We start from the raw sequence: 18,229 nt of genomic DNA, 5'->3' as shown, positions 1-18,229 counted from the left end.
AGATTGGGGGAGGGGTTAGAGAGTTGGGTGGGGGGAATGGATGCTGCAAGAGGGGTTAGAGATTGGGGGGGGGGTTAGAGAGTGGGGTGGGGGGAATGGATGCTGCCAGAGGGGTTAGAGATTGGGGGAAGGGTTAGATCATGGGGCAGGGTTAGTGATTTTGGGGGACCTGCAGTGGGAATGTCACTTGGGAATGGCCTTAAACTCTCATCGCATCTCCTGGTGAAAGATCTCTTCATGTTCCTCCAGACTCTCTTTCACCCTCCTCGTGCCCCCCAAATTTCTTCCAGCCCCACAACTTTCACAGATAGGAACCCAGAAACGGGAGTAGTCACCTCTAAACCCTCTCTGTATTCAAAATCATGGCTCATCATCTACCTCAACACAGCACAGGAACAGGCCCTTCGGCCCTCCAAGCCTGCACCAACACATTTTGCCCTTTTATGTTAAAACCGTCTTCACTTACAGGATCCGTATCCCTCCACAGGTATATCTGCTATAATGCGTGTTTTGTTAACGTGAATTGGCTATTGTTTGGGTATTGCAAACTTTCTACTGTATAGGTATAGCAATTTTCTATAGCAATTTCCCTATAACGCGAATTTCTATAGCGCGAGGTCACACAGGAACTCAAATATCGCATTATAAGAGAAATACCTGTATTCCCTTCCTATTTATATATTCATCCAGGTGATTCTTGAATGCTGCTATTGTGCCTGCTTCCACGCAATGCGTTCCAGGCATTCACCACCTTTTGTGTGAAAAACTTGCCCCTCACATCTTTTTTAATCTCCCCCCTCGCACCTTGAACCTGTGTCTCCTAGTAATTAACCCCTCCACCCTCCACTCTATCCATGCCATTCACAATCTTATAAACTTCTATTAGGTCACCCCTCAACCTCCTGCATTCCAGTGAAAACAAACGCAGTCTAGCCAATCTTTCTTCATAGCTAAAATCCCCCAAACCAGGCAACATCCCAGTAAACCTTTTCTGTACCCTCTCTAAAGTATCCACATCCTTCTGGTAGTGTGGTGACCAGAACTGTACATAATATTCCAAGTCTGGCCTAACTAAAGTTCTACAAATCTGTAGCATAACTTGTGTATCCTTATACTCAATGCCCCTTCCAATGCCCCTTCCAATGAAGGCAAACATGCCATAGGCCCTTTTTACTACCTTATCTATCTGTGTTGCCACCTTCAGTGATCTGTGGACTTGCACACCCAGATCCCTCTCCATATCAATACCCTGCCATTAACTGTATAATTTCCACCTGTACTCAACCTTCCAAAATGCATCACCTCATATTTGTCTGGATTAAACTCCATCTGCCATTTTTTTGCCCATGCCTCCAACTAATCTATACCCAGCTGTATCCTCTGACAATCCTCCTCACTATCTGCAACTCCACCAATCTTTTTATCATCCACAGTTACTAATTAGACCAGCTACGTTTTCCTGTAAATCATTTATGTAGATCATGAACAGCAGAGCTCCCAGCACTGATCCCTGTGGAACACCACTAAATCATAGCCCTCCATTCCGAAAAGCATCCTTCCACCGCTACCCTCTGTCTGCTATGACTAACCCAGTTCTGTATCCATCTTGCCAGCTCACTAATACCATGTGACTTCACCTTTTGTACCATTTTGCCATGAGGGAACTTGTCAAAGGCTTTACTGAAATCCATGTGGACAACATCAACTGCCTTTCCCTCATCAACCATATTTGTCACCTCAAAAAACTCGATCAAGTTAGTGAGGCATGACCTACCTAGCACAAAACCATGCTGTCTATCGTTAATAAGTCCATTTGCTTCTAAATGCATATAGATCTTGTCCCTGAGAATCTTTGCCAGTAATTTCCCCACTACTGACGTGAGACTCACAGGCCTATAATTTCCAGGATTATCCCTACTATCCTTCTTAAACAATGGGACAATACCGGCTGTTCTCCAGTCTTCTGGGACCTATCCTGTAGCCAAAGAGGATACAAAGATGTCTGTCAATACTCCAGCAATTTGTTCTCTTGCCTCCCTCAATATTCTGGGATAGATCCCATCAGGACATGGGGTCTTATCTACCTTAATACTTTTAAGATACATGACACCTCTTCCTTTTTAATAGCACTTTGGCTTAGAAACTCAACACTTCCTTCCTTGAAATCATCCTCCATTAATTCCTTCTCTTTGGTGAATACTAACACAAAGTATTCGTTTAGGACCTCACCTACCTCTTCTGGCTCCACACACAGATGCCTTCCTTTGTCCTTGAGGGGCCAACCCTTTCCCTGGCTACCCTGATGCTTTTTATATGTGTATAAAAAGCCATTTCCCTACAATATCCCCATATCCTTTAGTGTTATTCATATCTAGAAATCTATTCAACCTTATTCATGAACATTTTCTGTGATTGAGTTTCCACAGCCCTCTTGGGTAGAGATTTCCAAAGATCCACCGCCCCTTGTTGCAGCTGTACGGGACGTTGGTTAGGCCACTATTGGTATACTACATGCAGTTCTGGTCTCCCTGCTACAGGAAGGATGTTGTGAAACTTGAAAGGGTTCAGAAAAGATTTATAAGGATATTGCTGGGCTTGGAGGGTTTGACCTATAGGGAGAGGCTGAATAGGCTGGGGCTATTTTCCCTGGAGTGTCAGACGCTGAGGGGTGACCTTATAGAAGTTTATAAAATCATAAGGGGCATAGATAGGGTAAATAGACAGGGCCTTTTCTCTGGGGTGGGTGAGTCCAAAACTAGAGAGCATAAGTTTAAGGTGAGAGGGGAAAGATTTAAAAGGGACCTGAGGGGCAACATCTTAATGCAGAGGGTGGTATGTGTATGGAATAAGCTGCCAGAGGAAGTGGTGGAGGCTGGTACAATAACAACATTTAAAAGGCATCTGGATGGGTATATGGATAGGAAGTGTTTCGAGGGATATGGGCCAAATGCTGGTGAATGGGACTACATTTATTTAGGATATCTGGTCAGCATAGACGAGTTGGACCGAAGGGTCTGTTTCCATCAATATATCTCTATCTTTGAGTGAAAATAATTCTCCTCTTCTCAGTCCTAAATGGCCTGTTCCTCATTCTGAGACATTGTCCTCTCGGTCTCGACCCACCTGCCTTTGGAAACATCCTGCATCCATTCTGTCAAGCCTTTCAAGAATTTTGTTAAGTTTCAATGAAGTTAACTCCTCATTCCACTAAACTCTAGAGAATACACATCCAGTCTCCTCAGTTTCTCCTCATAGAACAGCCCCACCATCCCAAGAATCAGTCTGGTGAACCTCAACTACAATCCCTCCATGGAGAGTGTATCCTTCCTTAGGCAAGGGGGCTTAAACTGCACACAATACTCTACGTGGCGTCTGGCCAATGTTCTATACATTTAAGGCAAGACATCTTTACTCCTGTACTCCAATACTCTAGCGATAAAGGCCTTCTAAATTGGGCGGAGTACAATGAAGATTTACAAGAACAGGATACCTGGATGTCAGGGGTTAAATTATGAGAAGAGACATTACACAAATTAGGCTTGTTTTCTCTGGAAGGTTAAGGGCTGATCTGGTCGAAGTCTTCAAAGTATTAACAGGACAAGACAGGGTTGCTAAAGATAAACTGTTTCTACTGGTTTGGGATTCTAGAGCTAGGGGTACAGTCTGAGAATTAGGGCCAGAGATATTAGGAAGCACTTCTAAACACAAAGGGTGGCGGATGTTTGGAACTCTCTTCCACAAACAGCAAGTGGATGCTGGATTATTTGTTAATTTTTAAATCTGAGATAGATAATTTTTTGTTAAGCAATGGTATTAAGGGATATGGGCCCAAGGCAGGTACATGGTGTTAGGCCACAGATCAGCCACGATCTCATTGAATTGCAGAACAGGGTCGAGGAGCTGAATGGCCTATTCCTGTTCCTGTGTTCCAAATTGCTTGCTGCACCTGCACATTCACTTTCAGACACCCAGATCTCTGTACTCCTGTAATTCTGACATCTTGTACACCTCCCAACTTTAGTCACTCTACCCTCAGCAGCCACTTTAGCTACTGGATACTGAGTTCCAGAATTTGCTCAGCAAACTGCTCCAATTCACCACCTCGAAGAAGACTCACCCGAGAAAGTGTCCCTAACCAAGCCCTGTCCTAATATCTCCTCAAATCAAATCGCTTTCAAATCCTGTTTGTCACACCGCTCTGATGTTTTTCTTCTGTCAAAAGGACACTATATAAATGCAAGTTGCTGAATGGCAATTACATCTGAATTGTCAGCAGTTAGTGAGTGGGTTGTGTATCTCTGACCATTCAACACTCAATTTGGGTTATACAATTTTCAGAGAATGTATAATTGTGCTCTGTGACCCTGTAATTGCTGTACATTGGCATGTAGTTTGTCTGCCTGGAGTTTGTATGTTGTGATTTTGATTGGGTCTGTATTGCCTGAAGGTGAAGCAGGGTTTTCCAATTGTTCTGGATGTAATTCCAGTGTTGGTCTAGCCTCCTGTAGATAAGCCTTTGGTGTCTGTACATCAACACTACCCCCTGCTGTTCTCTGGTGAGGCAACTTGTTTTGTGGGCAGTCATATTAAATCCAAGTGTCATCTCCCGGATATGAGTGATGACCTCTTGGAGACTTTGAATTTCAACTTGCGTTTCACCCTCTTGTCTAGTTGTTATAGCAATGACCTGCCCTTATTATACCTGCTGTGTTTTTTTTTTCAGAGGCAGTATCACCTGGCACTCGGCACTCCCCTCAAGGTGTCAGGAGTCCAGACGCTTGCGGAAAACTTGACCCTCAAGATGTCGAGGTACAGTGTAACTTCTTAATGTCCTCTCTTCCTCTTCGGCGTTCCCTCAGGATGGACGACCACTTGCCTCCCCACTAAGCCCAGAGGCCTCTGAGACTCGTAGAATCCCTACAGTGTGGAAGCTGGCCATTTGGCCCATTGAGTCCACACCAACCCTCTGAAGACCATCCCACTCAGAGCCACCGCCCGACCCTATCCCTATAACCCTGCATTTCCCATGGCTAACCCATCCAGCCTGCACATCCCTGAACACTACAGGGAAATTTAGCATGGCCAATCCATCTAACCTGCACATCAACAGCTTGATTATCAAGGTGATCAAGGGTTACGGGGAGAAAGCGGGAGAATGGGGTTGAGGAACTTATCAGCTATGATTGAATGGCGGAGCAGACCCGATGGGCTGAATGGCCTAATTTCTGCTCCTATGTCTTATGGTCTTATGGTCTCATCTTTGGACAGCTGAGAGTCAGTGTACTGTCTGCAGATTCTGCCACACATGGGGCTGAGGGGGTTGGGGTTGTGCACTCCCTTCATTCCCCTGAATCCCTCCCTGCACGTTCCTGATAAGTGTCCAGTCCCTTCCTGAACAAGCCTTCTCCGTCTGGGCTCAGTCACAAGGCTGGAGACTCCCAGGAGTCGCAAAATGGCGGAGCAATGGACCTCTTTGGGAAGCTTTGAGGACATCCGTGAAATGTTTCCTCCGTCGCCCTGGGAGCCTGTTGCCATGACAGAGTTCCAGGCAGAGTCTGGTGTCAGGCACAAGATCGCCATGACCCCTCACAAAATCACCAGTTTTATTGATGCAGGACTGCTCGGGTAGAACAATAGGACCTTGTTACCTAAGATGGCGACTTGTAAATTTGTCACTGTGGGTACATGTGACAATAAAGCTAAATCTAATTCTATAAGAAATCTCTGGGCTCTGAAACCATAAAGGATGTGAAGAGCTGGGATAAGGAAATAAGATTCAGGAGGGGAAGAGGAAGACGGCACAGAAACAGGCCCTTCGGCCCAACACGCCCAGGTTTCCCAAACCGAACTAGTCCCATTTGCCTGTGTTTGGCCTATATCACTCTAATCCTTTCCCACCCATGTACCTGTCCAAACACAGTGGGGCAAAATGGTTATGGGGGTATAATGCAGAGGGAGCTTGCATGAAAGAGAGCAGTGAATCTGTTGAAGAGTCTGGGTGTGGTACAGCAACAAAGGTTTTGGAAGATGGGGGCAAGGGTTAGGTTAGGTCACCCAATAGACAAGGCCCAGGAATCAGCAGAACTGGGCAGTGAGCAGGGTCCTTGCAGAGTCCAGCCGTGACTCAAAACATTAGCTTGCTCTCTCCACGGATGTTGCCTGACCCGCTTTGATTTCCAGCACTTTTTGTTTTCAGCACAGATTCCAGCTTCTGCAGTAATTTGCTGTTACCTAGGGCCCTTGAAATCTCTGGAATGTAGGGTCATTGCAATCTGCTACGTTTCAGTGGGTAGCATTCTCACCAGGGGTTGTGTCCGAAGTCAAGGTCAAATCCCAGCTGCCACTTGCAATTTAGTACGCAGGGAATGCTACACTGTCAAAGGCGCTGTCTTTCAGATATGACGTTAAACCCAACCCCCCTCTGGCCTATCTGACGGACCTGTAAGTTCCCACGGCTTTTATTTTGAGAGAAAGCAACAGTCACTGTCCGCAATGACCAGGCCAAGGTTTATCTTCAAAGCAAAACATGGTTTTGAGCTTTGTTCTTACATTTTAGGGGTTTACCTCAAAATTTCTCAATGCAGCCCTCTCTGATGCGTTACCCAGAAGGAGTTAGATTTAGATCTTATTGTCACCTGCACTCAAGTACAGGAGTACAGTGAAACGTGTACAATGTCACCACACACACTGCCATCTTAAGTACAAAAGTTCACAGGTGTGGAAGTATGAAAGAAATAAAGTTTTAAAAGTTAGGCGTTACCTTCATAGCATGAGTTAGATTTAGTTCTTAGGGCTAAAGGGATCAAAGGGTGTGGGGGGAGAAAACAGGACCAGGGGACTGAGTTGGATGATCAGCCATGATCATATTGAATGTGGGAGCAGGCTCAAAGGGCCGAATGGCCTCCTCCTGCTCCTGTTTTCTTTGTTTCTATGTTATTACGTTGTGTAGCTTGTGGCACCTGCAGCTCTCTCTGTCACAGGGTACCTGTTGCCCCAGGTTAGCCCTCCCTCTTTCTCAACCTAAAAGGTGCGTGTTCACGATTGCAAACTGGAGTCAGAGAGGAGCTGTATAGAAGCAATGCAACTAAGGCCCAACTCTCACATCACTACTCTCTCTGCTTTCTCACCTCCCTGCTCAGATCAGTAAGCTCTATAACGGACTGATGGTCGCTGCCCTGGAGAATTACAGCCCAGTGGCCAAAGTGGGCATTTTTCTGAAGGCCGGGAGTCGATACGAAGTCGCTGGCAACTTGGGCATCACTCATTGCCTCAGGGTGGCATCCAACATGGTGAGTATCCTCTTTACAGTGGAATTTAAATTCAATTAATTAACAAGTGTGGAATTAAAGGGTAGTGACAGTGTTGGTGACCATGAAACTATCAGCAATTGTCATAAAATTAACCACCCCACCCCCGCTCCACCCCGGTTCACTAATAAAGGGAAGGAAAACTGTCATCCTTACCGGGCCTGGCCTACATGTGACTGCAGACCCATAGTGACGTGGCTGACTCTTAACAGCCCCGCTGAAATGACCACTCAATCCAAAGGGCGGTTAGTGACAGGGAAGTAATTCTGGCCCAGCCTGAAATGCACACATCCCGTGAGAGCATGCAATGTACAAAGACACTGTGTGCTGTGTAACATCGGTGAGAGTGACAGAGGTGGGAGCTGACAAAGGCTCTTGGGGTGGTGGGGGCAGGAACACTGGGAGGTGTCAGATGGGCTGAATGGCCTGTTCTACACAGCATGACTTGATTTGCTGTGCCGTTGGTGAACAGGGCTCCCCCAACACCTGCCGGTCAAGCATGTGCCTTGCCAATGGATAAAAGCTGCGCTCCTACTAACCACAATTGGTGCCACTGTTGCCATTGGCCTTGATTCTTTATTGTCAGAAGTAGAGATCTAGCACCATCCATGTCACCCCTTTAAAGGGGCCATGCTAAGGGATAGGTCATAGATTTCAATAAGATATTACCTTCTCTCTATATCCTTTATGTCCAATACAAGTGTGAGGACTAGGAAAGATTTGGGGGAAGACAGTGGTTTCACATTACTATCGTCGAATAAATAATCCAAAAACCCAGGACTTTTACTCTGAAGATAAAGGTTCAAATCCCATCATGGCAACTGGTGGAATTTAAAACCAATTCATAAATTTTCCTTGGAGGCTAAGGGTGACCTTATAGAAGTTTATATAATCATGAGGGGCATGGATAGGGTGAATAGCCAAGGTCTTTTTCCCAGGGCGGGGGAGTCCAAAACTAGAGGGGTATAGGGTTAAGGTGAGAGGGGAAAGATTTAAAAGGGACCTGAGGGGCAACTTTTTCATGCAGAGGGTGGTGCTTGTATGGAATGAGCTGGCAGGGGAAGTGGTGGAGACTGGTACAATTACAATATTTAAAAGGCATCTGGATGGGTATACGAACAGGAAGGGTTTAGAGGCATATGGGCCAAATGCTGGCAAAAGGGACTAGATTAATTTAAGATATCTGGTCAGCATGGACAAGTTGGACTGAAGAGTCTTGTTTCTGTGCAGTACAACTTTATAACTCTATGACTCTAAATCTGGAATTGAAACCAAATCCCTATAACTTTGGCTTGGAAATTGTCGTAAAATCCATCTGATTCACTAATGTCCTTTACAGAAGAAAATCTCCCATTCTTACACAGTCTGGCTTACATGTGACTCCAGACACACAGCAATGTGGTTGATTGTTAACTACCCTCTGAAATGGCCTACAGAGCTTCTCAGTTCAAGGGCAATTAGAGATGGGCAACAAATGGCTGGCCTTGTTGGTGACACTGAGATCCCTTGAAAGGGTAATAAAACACAGCAGGTCTGGCAGCATCTGTGAAGGAAAAAACAGAGTTAATGTTTCGGGTCCGGTGACTCTTCCTCAGAACGTTAACCCTGTTTTTTCCTTCACAGATGCTGCCAGACCTGCTGAGCTTTTCCAGCAACTTCTGTTTTTGTTCCTGATTCACAACATCCGCAGTTCTTTCGGTTTTTATTAAAGGATAATAAAAAGCTGACAACTCCTTATGGCACCAATCGATAATAAAACACAGCAATGAGGTGAGGATTGGTTAGAGCTTGCTTGCAAAGGACTCCATAGCCTGTCAGCTGCCCTTCAGTTTGGCATGATGTCCACTCAGTGGCCTTTCCTGTGGTTAAAATAGGCCCGTTTCTGACTGCTGACCATTGAACACATAGGGCTGGATGATCACCGGTACGGAGGGATTGTCTTCTGAGGTTAAAAGGTTAAATTGATGGGACTATAAAGGTAAAGATGATCAAGGGGCTGCTGCCCTGTTAGAGAGAGATGCTGTGGTGATTTAACCTGAGGGTCACCAGGCCTCAGCGAGAGCAAAAGCTGTGAAGGAGAGTCCTTCATGGTAACCTCGTGGTAACAGGTTGGGACTCTACTCACTGAAGTTTAGAAGAATGAGAGGTGATCTCATATTGAATTCTTAAGGGGCTTGGTAGGTCAATGCTGAGAGGATGCTTCCCATTATGGGAGAGTCTAGACATACCCTCAGAATAAAGGGGTGCCAATTTAAGACTGAGATAAGGAGGGATTTTTTCTCACTGAGAATTGGGAGTCTTTGGCACAGAGATCTGTGTGGGCAGAGTCCTTGTGTAATGTGAGGAGTGTAGGATCAACCTTGATCCTATTGAATAGCAGCTCAAGCTCAAGGGGCCAAATGGCCTACTTCTTATGGTCTTATGGATATTCCATGAGAAAATGGGATCCGGAGAGAAGGATTTACTTCCTTTCCTTCCCTCCTCTGCTGCTGCTCTGCCTTGTCATTAAGGGATTTGAACTCAAAGCATTTCATCAATCTCTTCCCATGCAGCCAGCTTTGACAAAGCAGAGATAGTAGGAACTGCAGATGCTGGAGAATCTGAGAGAACAAGGTGTAGAGCTGGATGAACACAGCAGGCCAAGCAGCATCAGAGGAGCAGGAAGGCTGACGTTTCGGGCCTAGACCCTTCATCAGAAAACAAAGAACCCTTCCAGGAGTCAGCCAAATGATATCTCTTTTTTTCTTCATCATTCTATAACAGATTATGGTCTTCCCTCAATTTCCTTTACACTTTACGAGTGGTCAACCTGTAAATGATAAAGTAACATTTCCTGCTCTGAACCTGTGTTTGCAAAGATCATTACAGATTCCGTTTGAATGTGTAAATATATATTTTAAAACCTATTTGATCCAGAGTGTGTCGTGCTGAACAACTGAATAATGCTCCTAAGGGGGTCATTCCAAGGGACAGAATTTTTCTTCAATCATACACAGGATGAGGGTGTCACTGGCTGGTTCTGAATTTATTACCTGTCCCTAATTGCCCAGAGGGCAGTTAAGGGTCAATCCCATTGCTGTGGGTCTGGAGTCACAAGTAGGCCAGGCCAGGTAATGATGGCAGTTTCCTTCCCTAAAGGACCTTAGTGAACCAGATGGGTTTTTCCTGAAAATGTGTCACCATTAGACTCTTAATTCCAGATTTTTATTGAATTCAATTGCCACCATGCTGTGGCAGTGTTGGAACCCAGATCCCCAGAACATTACCTAGGTCTCTGGATTTATTGTCTGGCGATAATACCACTAGGTCATCACCTCCCCACTGATGCACTGAGGTAGCGCACGTTTTTTTCAAGGCCGTCAGAAATAGAGATCTTTCGGTTAAAAAAAATGAAATATGCTAATTTAGTCTCCTCCTTTGGGGTAGCACGGTGACACAGTGGTTAGCACTGCTGCCTCACAGCGCCAGGGACCCAGGTTTAATTCCAGCCTTGGGCGACTGTCTGTGTGGAGTTTGCACATTCTCCCCGTGTCTGTGTGGGTTTCCTCCAGGTGCTCCGGTTTCCTCCCACAGTCCAAAGATGTGCAGGGTAGGTGAATTGCCCATGCTAAATTGTCCGTAGTGTTCAGGGATGTGTAAGCTGGGTAGGTTAGCCACAGGAAATGCAGAATTACAGGGATAGGGTGGGGAGATGAGTCTGCGTGGAATGCTGTTTGGAGGGTTGGTTTGGACTTAATGGGCCCAATGGCCTGCTTCCACACTGTAGAGATTCTGTTTTTTCACATGTCCCCTCATCCTGGAGACTGGACTAAGCTGTAAGTCCTGTCTGTGATGAGCTCTCAGAGCTGAGGCGTGACCGGTATAGATGCTGTACCACATGGTGCATAACTAATGTACTAATATCCCTGGGTCATCTAAATGTGGTACACTGACTTTGTTCATTTGAAGATCTCTGGTATTTTTACATACAGCTAAGTTAATAGATACAATATAGAGTAAGCATCAAACACAGCCTGTGCCTGGAATGTTACAGTGCAGAGAGCCTGTGGCAACATCTGGGGAAAATAAAAACTGAAAGAACTGTGGATGCTGTAAATCAGGAACAAAAACAGAAGTTGCTGGAAAAGCTCAGCAGGTCTGGCAGCGTCTGTGAAGAAAAGATCAGAGTTAACACTTCGGTTCCAGCTCCTGTTGAGCTTTTCCAGCAACTTCTGTTTTTGCAACACCTGGGGAGTTGGCTTATTTGCATGTTGAACACTTAAAGAGGTGTCTCTCCAATACAATTGAATCTCCCAACTAGACAATCAAATACTGGGACCAGCAGATACAAACCTCACCATAGTTCCATCACCATGCTAACTGTACAACGATATCCTTTTACAGACCTCCAAGAGAGCCAGTCCATTCAAACTGTCCCGTGCGATTGAAGCTGTTGGGGGAAACTTATGGTAAGCACTTCTCTCCCTTAAACTGGGCTTTAATGCATTTTCTGACAAATGAAGCTGGATTCTTCTCCTGCCTCAGTTGTCAAATGCACCATGTATTGTGTTGTTAAACCAGACGGACTGGCCAGGCCAAGGTGGGCTGTTCAAAACTCGTCCTGTGCTGCCTATTATTTCTCCTGTACAAGGTCTCAAATTGCTGTCTGCAATTCACAGACGTCTCCATTACGACATTATGCAGGCAACAACCACTGGAGAATGACACCAAGTTTGTGTGTGTGTGTGTGACCCTCGGCATGAAAAAGTTACCCCTAGGTCCTATTTAACTTTTTCCCCTGTCACCTTAAATCTATGGCCTCTAGTTTTGGGCTCCTCTACTCTTGGGAAAAAGACCTTGGCTATTCACCATATGACTGCCCCCCATGATTTTATAAACCTCTATAAGGTCACCCCTCAGGGAACTGCAGTACTCCCCCATGTTAAAAGACTGAATGTGTAGGTCCTGCTGTGAGCAGGAGGCATCCTCATTCTCAGGGACCATGAGAGATGCACACATTATCCAAGCAAGTGCATAGTCAAGGTATCAGCATGTCTTTATTTTCACTGTGTCTTCTTCTCTTCCTGCACTGCCTGGCCATCTGGCAGCTGTTGGGTATCAGACTTGAGAAAAGGCCAGGCTGTGGGAAAGGGAGACGGGAGAACAGAGGGGAGGTGCATAATTCCACTGACAGATTCAGAAGAGATTGTGGGGTGAGCCAGGGAGTTGGAAGGGGGACATGAGGAGGATTGAATCACAAAGATACCCTCAGCTTCCACATCTTCAGCCAACACCCCCACCATCCCGGCAACAACCTGTGCCTTAATGACCCATGCCACCTCCACCAGACGGGGCAGAGTGAGTGGGCATACCTGGCACCTGACGGTCATGTGAGGTCACCTCTTAGTCTCCAATGTTCCAGGGAAAAAAGCCCCAGCCTATTTAGCCAAGACCTAGGTCTAACCGACCGGCTACCAGTTTGAGGCTTGCTGACATCGACAACATGATACCAAAAACCAAAGAAGAATTATGAGGGGACAAAGGAAGGGTGCGAGTGAGTAACACGGACCATCGGGCACTTTTATGACCACCCGGTCTCCGTGGTCCAGCTGCTGTAGTTGATTTTTCAGGAGGTCTTATCTGAATATTTGCAGAGCGGGATGTGAAATGAACATTAGTGTTTGTTTGGTGGCCGTCCCATGGAACCACCATGGGGATGGCCGCTTGTGTTAGCAGAGAGCTAGTGGTTCCTAGGCATCTGTGACTAGGAAATAAAAGGCACAGCTACCGTTGTGAAAGTTGGGGGATTACAAAGCCAGGGTGACCAAGCATGACTCACAAACTGTAATTAGTGAAGATAGACAACAGTACCTCCTCCAAGATAATCCTCAACACCGACACCCCACAAGGCTGCGTACTCAGCCCCTTACCATACTCCCTGTACGCACATGACTGTGTGGACAAATTTCATCCTAACTGCATCTACAAGTTCGCTGATAACACCTACACTGTAGGTCCGAAATCAAACAATGATGAGACAAATCACAGGAAAGAGATAGAATGCTTGGTGGGATGGTGTAAAAATAACAAGCTCTCCCTCAATGTCAGCAAAACTAAAGAGCTGGGCATTGAGTTCAGGAAGCAAGGACGACGACACGCCCCTGTCTGTATCAGTGGTGCTGAGGTGGAGATGGTCTACAGCATCAAGTTCCTGGGAGTGATGATCACCAACAATCTGTCCTGGTCCATCCACATCAACACGATAGTCAAGAAAGCATAACCGTGCCTCTACTTCCTCAGGAGGCTAAAGAAATTCGACATGTCCATAATGACTGTTACTCATTTTTATAGATGCACGACAGAAACCATTCTGCCCAGATCCATCACAGCTTGGCGTAGCAACTGTGCAGCCCAGGACTGTAAGAAATTACAGAGAGTTGTGAGCACAGCCCAGTGCATCCCACAAACCAGGCTTCCATCCTGTGACTCTGTCTACTCTTCACGCTGCCTCAGGAAGGCTGTTATTAGACTGCTGAATGAACCTCTCAAATTTCAAATCTAATGTTGATCTTCCATTTTGTGCACCTTCTCTCCAGCTGTGATATTGTATTCCTCACTCTGTTCTATCGCTGTATGAACTTTGTATGGTATGATCCGCCTGTACTGTGATGAAGCTGTCACTTTAAGAGGTTATTTTGTCCTGGTTTTGTGTTAAGAGAGAGGTTGTAAGGTAGAGGTGCTGAACTGGCTACTAGAAGATGTTTTAAGTCAACAACTTATGAGGCCTTTAGGTTTTCTTTTAAGTTAGAACAATGGAAGCAGCCTGAATGGGTGTGGCCAGCTCTCACAGATCCAGATTTCTGGGTTTTGGTTTTTTCAGTAACTCAGAAGCCTTTGGGGTCTCAGAAGAGTTGGAAGCTTCAGTGAATGTCTGCTAGCTGCTATTCTCTCTTGAATTTTCTCTTGATTTTTTTTCCTCCTGGATGGGAGAACTGCATGTGAGAATCTGTGTCTGAATTCATCTTTTTGCCAAGAGGTGTGTTACTTTGTTGGAACAGTTAATCAGTAATAGGTATCTATTATTTTGGTTAAGTTTTCCAATAGCTAAGTTATTCCAAGTACCTCTTTCTTTTGTTTGTATTTTAACTATAATGTTTAAATAAATTGTGCTTTGCTTAATGATGAGTAGTTTGACCAGTCACATTGCATCTGGAACACAGCACTTCATGTCTACCTTTAAAATAAGAAAATGTTAGTGTCTGGGCAACCTTCTTAAAATATTTTGAGGGGGTTTGGTCTAGTCCATAGCAGTACTGCATGCAAAACAAAACTTTTCACTATACTTAGGTATCTGTGACAATATAAATCAAATCAAACAGAATGATTGGGATGGTTTCTATTGCACTAACATTTCTGTCTGTGCTTTCTTCAGGGTGACTTCGACGAGGGACGTGATGCTATATACTGTGGGATGTATGCGCGACTCTATGTGAGTAAGGAGTCTCAACCTGAGAGCTGATGGCATTACAACCCACAGGAACGTCCTCCCAATTCCTCCATCAGGGGCAGGGCTTTCACTCAGAAAAGGACATGGGAGTATTCTGTCCGCTCGATGGAATATCCTTTAGTCAGTCTGTTTGTGTTAAAGAGCTGCTCGTGGACAACAGCTGCATAAAAATAGAGCAGGAGTGGCCATTCGGCCCCTTGAGCCTGTTCCCCCATTCAATATGATCATGGTTGATTCTGTTCCTGCTTTCTCCCCCACACCTTTTGATCACTTTAGCCCTAAGAACTATGTCCAACTCCTTCTTGAAAGCATTCATTGTTTGGCCTCAGCCTCTTTCTATGGCAGAGAATTCCCCAGACTGCCCACTCTCTGGATGAAGACATTTCTCCCCATCTCAGTCCGAAATGGTCTACCCCATATATACAGACTGTAACCCTCCCCTCCTCCCTGCACCCCCCCCCAGTTCTGGACTCCCTGGTCATCAGGAACATCATTCCTGTGTTTATTTATCCTGTTTAATCCTATTGGAATCGTCTAGATTCCTATGAGATTCGCCCTCATTCTTGTAACTCCAGTGAATATGGTCCTAATGATCCAGTCTCTCCTCATGTGTCAGTCCTGCCATCCCAGGAATCAGTCTGGTAAACCCTTGCCTACGTTCCCTCCATTGCCAGAACATCCTTTCTCAGACAAGGAGACCCTGTCCTTCTGGATAGAAGTGGTTGTGGATTTTATATTAATATGTCACAGTGGCATTGAATGAGAAATTTGGCATTGGGTGACATAAAGAGGTATGCAGTGGAGGAAAACCCCTGATCGGTGAGGCAGGTTTTAAGGACCTTGTGAAGGAGGAGAGAGAAGTAAAGATTTGGGTGGTTTAGGAATGCAATTTCAGAACTTAGGATCAAGGCAGCTCAATACAAATGACAGAGCGATGATACCAGGGATATGGAAGAGACCACAATTACAGCAGTTAATGTAGGTCAGAGAGACACGGGGAGAGAGACAGAGAGAGAGAGATCTGGGAGCTAATGTAGATCAGAGGGTACAGAGGGAGAGAGAGAGAGAGCTGGGGGCTAATGTAGATCAGAGAGAGAGAGAGAGCTGTGGGCTAATGTAGGTCAGAGAGAGAGAGCAGGGGGCTAATGTAGGTCAGAGAGATACAGAGAGAGAGCGAGAACGGGAGCTAATGTAGGTCAGAGAGACACAGAGAGAGAGAGCTGGGGTCTATTGTAGGTCAGAGAGACACAGAGAGAGAGAGAGCTGGGTGCTATTGTAGGTCAGAGAGACAGAGAGAGAGAGAGCTGGGTGCTATTGTAGGTCAGAGAGACACAGAGAGAGAGAGCTGGGGGCTATTGTAGGTCAGAGAGACAGAGAGAGAGAGAGCTGGGTGCTATTGTAGGTCAGAGAGACACAGACAGAGAGAGCTGGGGGCTGTGGTAGGTCAGAGAGACACAGAGAGAAAGAGAGAGAGAGAGAGCTCGGGGCTAACGTAGGTCAGAGTGCACTGACAGAGAGAGCTGGGAGCTAGCGTAGGTCAGAATGACAGTTGGGAGCCAACATAGGTCAGAGAGTGCAGAAAGTGGTGGTGCATGGACAACAGTTTGGTCAGGAGATGAGCAGCAGAGTTCAGTATGAGTGAGTTTACAGTGGCTGACAGGAGACCATTGGAATAGTCACTCTTTGAGGATAGTTCGGGAACACAATCTTGTTCTCCACCCAAATATATACACTCTACAAATAACCGCCACCTACCAAGGGTAATGGCTTTCAGCCATACAACCGTGAGCATTTATTACTGTTCTATCTAGAGAACCACACTGTGTCTGAAGATGCTGTAATTAAACCTTGAAGCACCCAGCTCCCAGGAACTGATGCCGCTGTTTATTTTCACCCTTCAGCGACAACCTGCTGCAGTACCTCAGCGTGATAGTCTTATCACCAGAGTTCAGACCCTGGGAGGTGGCCAGCACCAGAGATCGCCTGAAAGTAGAGAAAGAGATAGCATACCATCGACCACAGATAAGTGAGTCAAAGTGATTGGGCAGCGAGCTGGAGAGTTTCTGTTTGGGAATAGTTCAGAATGACAATGGGCCAAGGAACTGAAAGTATCTTAGACTGCAAACATTCACCTTTAGATGTTGGCCTCAAGGGTGGGCACAAATAGGAAATATTGCCATGGTATTGTTTTTTGTTTCTTTATTCTTTCCTGGGATGTGGGCATCTCTTGCACGACCAGCATTTGAGTTCTGAGGAAGGGTCACTGGACCCGATACGTTAACTCTGTTTTTTCCTTCACAGATGCTGCCAGACCTGCTGAGCTTTTCCAGCAACTTTGTTTTTTGTTCCTGATTTACAGCATCCGCAGTTCTTTTGGTTTTTATTTGTTATCCATCCCTAACTGCCCTTGACCTGAGTCCAGGCAAAGCCAACCCACTTTTTCACATTTCACACCTATTATTAACACCTAGTTTTCATTTAACATATCTCCCATACAACCATTACCAGTCTTCTTGTTCCTTGTTATGGCCACCCTCTCCATCTGTTCCACTCGCCCCTTCTCCCCATCTGTCAACAACGTTAAAAACCATCATTTTCTCGTCCCCTTCAGTTCCCACCCGAAACGTTAACTTTGTTTCTGTCACCACAGATACTGCCAGACCTGCTGAGTTTCTCCAGCACCTTTCTGTGTTTTTTTAAATTTTACATTGCCGTGGGTCTGGAGTCACATGTCGGCCAGACCAGGTAAAAATGGCAGATTTGCCTCCCTGAAGGGTATTGGTGAACCAGATCATTTATAGTTATCATGGTAAAGATGTATTTTTATTTTATTTTAATATCTGGAAGTGTTATCACACTCAACTGAACAACTTTCCTGCCACCAAATCACTGTGACTTCTTCTGTTCGTTTTTAACTAATAACCACCACCCAGTAAATCAACTGTGCAGCCGATTAAAAGTTCTCATGCAAAGCTTGTTACGAACAATGCAAACTGTCAGAAGTGGGGAAGGAAAGGAGAGTGGGAAGAGACTAAATCAGAACGGAGTTGGAGAGGGAAATGAAACACAGTAACCCCCACAGTGCCCACCTCTTTCTAAAGGCATTGATGGTCACCTCTTGCTCTGTCTCCAAGGACACCCAGATGTGAGCATAACCATGGAAGAGGGACAGGCAGTCAGCAGATATGATCCCAGCTTGGCTTTTTAGCATTCTAGATTTATTCATTGAATAAATTCCAGCTGCTGTTGTGGGATTTGAACGCATATCCCTGACACATCAGGATTATGAGCCCAGTACGTTCCCATTATCTCTCCCTTTCCACCTGTGAGTTCACTGTGGTTTTGTCATGGGAAAGGAGGATTGGGAAGTTAGGCCTCTCTGTTCAAGGCTGATGTGAACTCAGTTTGATAGATGGAGCGCTTTTTAAAAAAACGA

General features: G+C 45.6%; 1 protein-coding gene across 1 annotated transcript; it reads left to right on the top strand.

Moving 5' to 3' along the window:
- The first annotated feature begins 264 nt into the window (after window positions 1-264).
- LOC125487129 (cytochrome b-c1 complex subunit 2, mitochondrial-like) lies at window positions 265-16,833 on the top strand. The gene is made up of 6 exons (XM_048617343.1): window positions 265-487; window positions 4,724-4,809; window positions 7,140-7,289; window positions 11,691-11,755; window positions 14,719-14,775; window positions 16,695-16,833. The coding sequence occupies exons 3-6, from the start codon at window positions 7,164-7,166 to the stop codon at window positions 16,831-16,833; spliced, it is 387 nt and encodes a 128-aa protein (XP_048473300.1). The 5' UTR covers window positions 265-487; window positions 4,724-4,809; window positions 7,140-7,163.
- The last annotated feature ends 1,396 nt before the right edge of the window (window positions 16,834-18,229 follow it).

The sequence above is a fragment of the Rhincodon typus genome, chromosome 37 (assembly GCF_021869965.1).
Source record: "Rhincodon typus isolate 14 chromosome 37, sRhiTyp1.1, whole genome shotgun sequence".
Taxonomy (NCBI): Eukaryota; Metazoa; Chordata; class Chondrichthyes; order Orectolobiformes; family Rhincodontidae; genus Rhincodon; species Rhincodon typus.
Note: the sequence above shows the minus strand (reverse complement) of the source record. Positions and strands in the feature narration are given on the sequence as shown.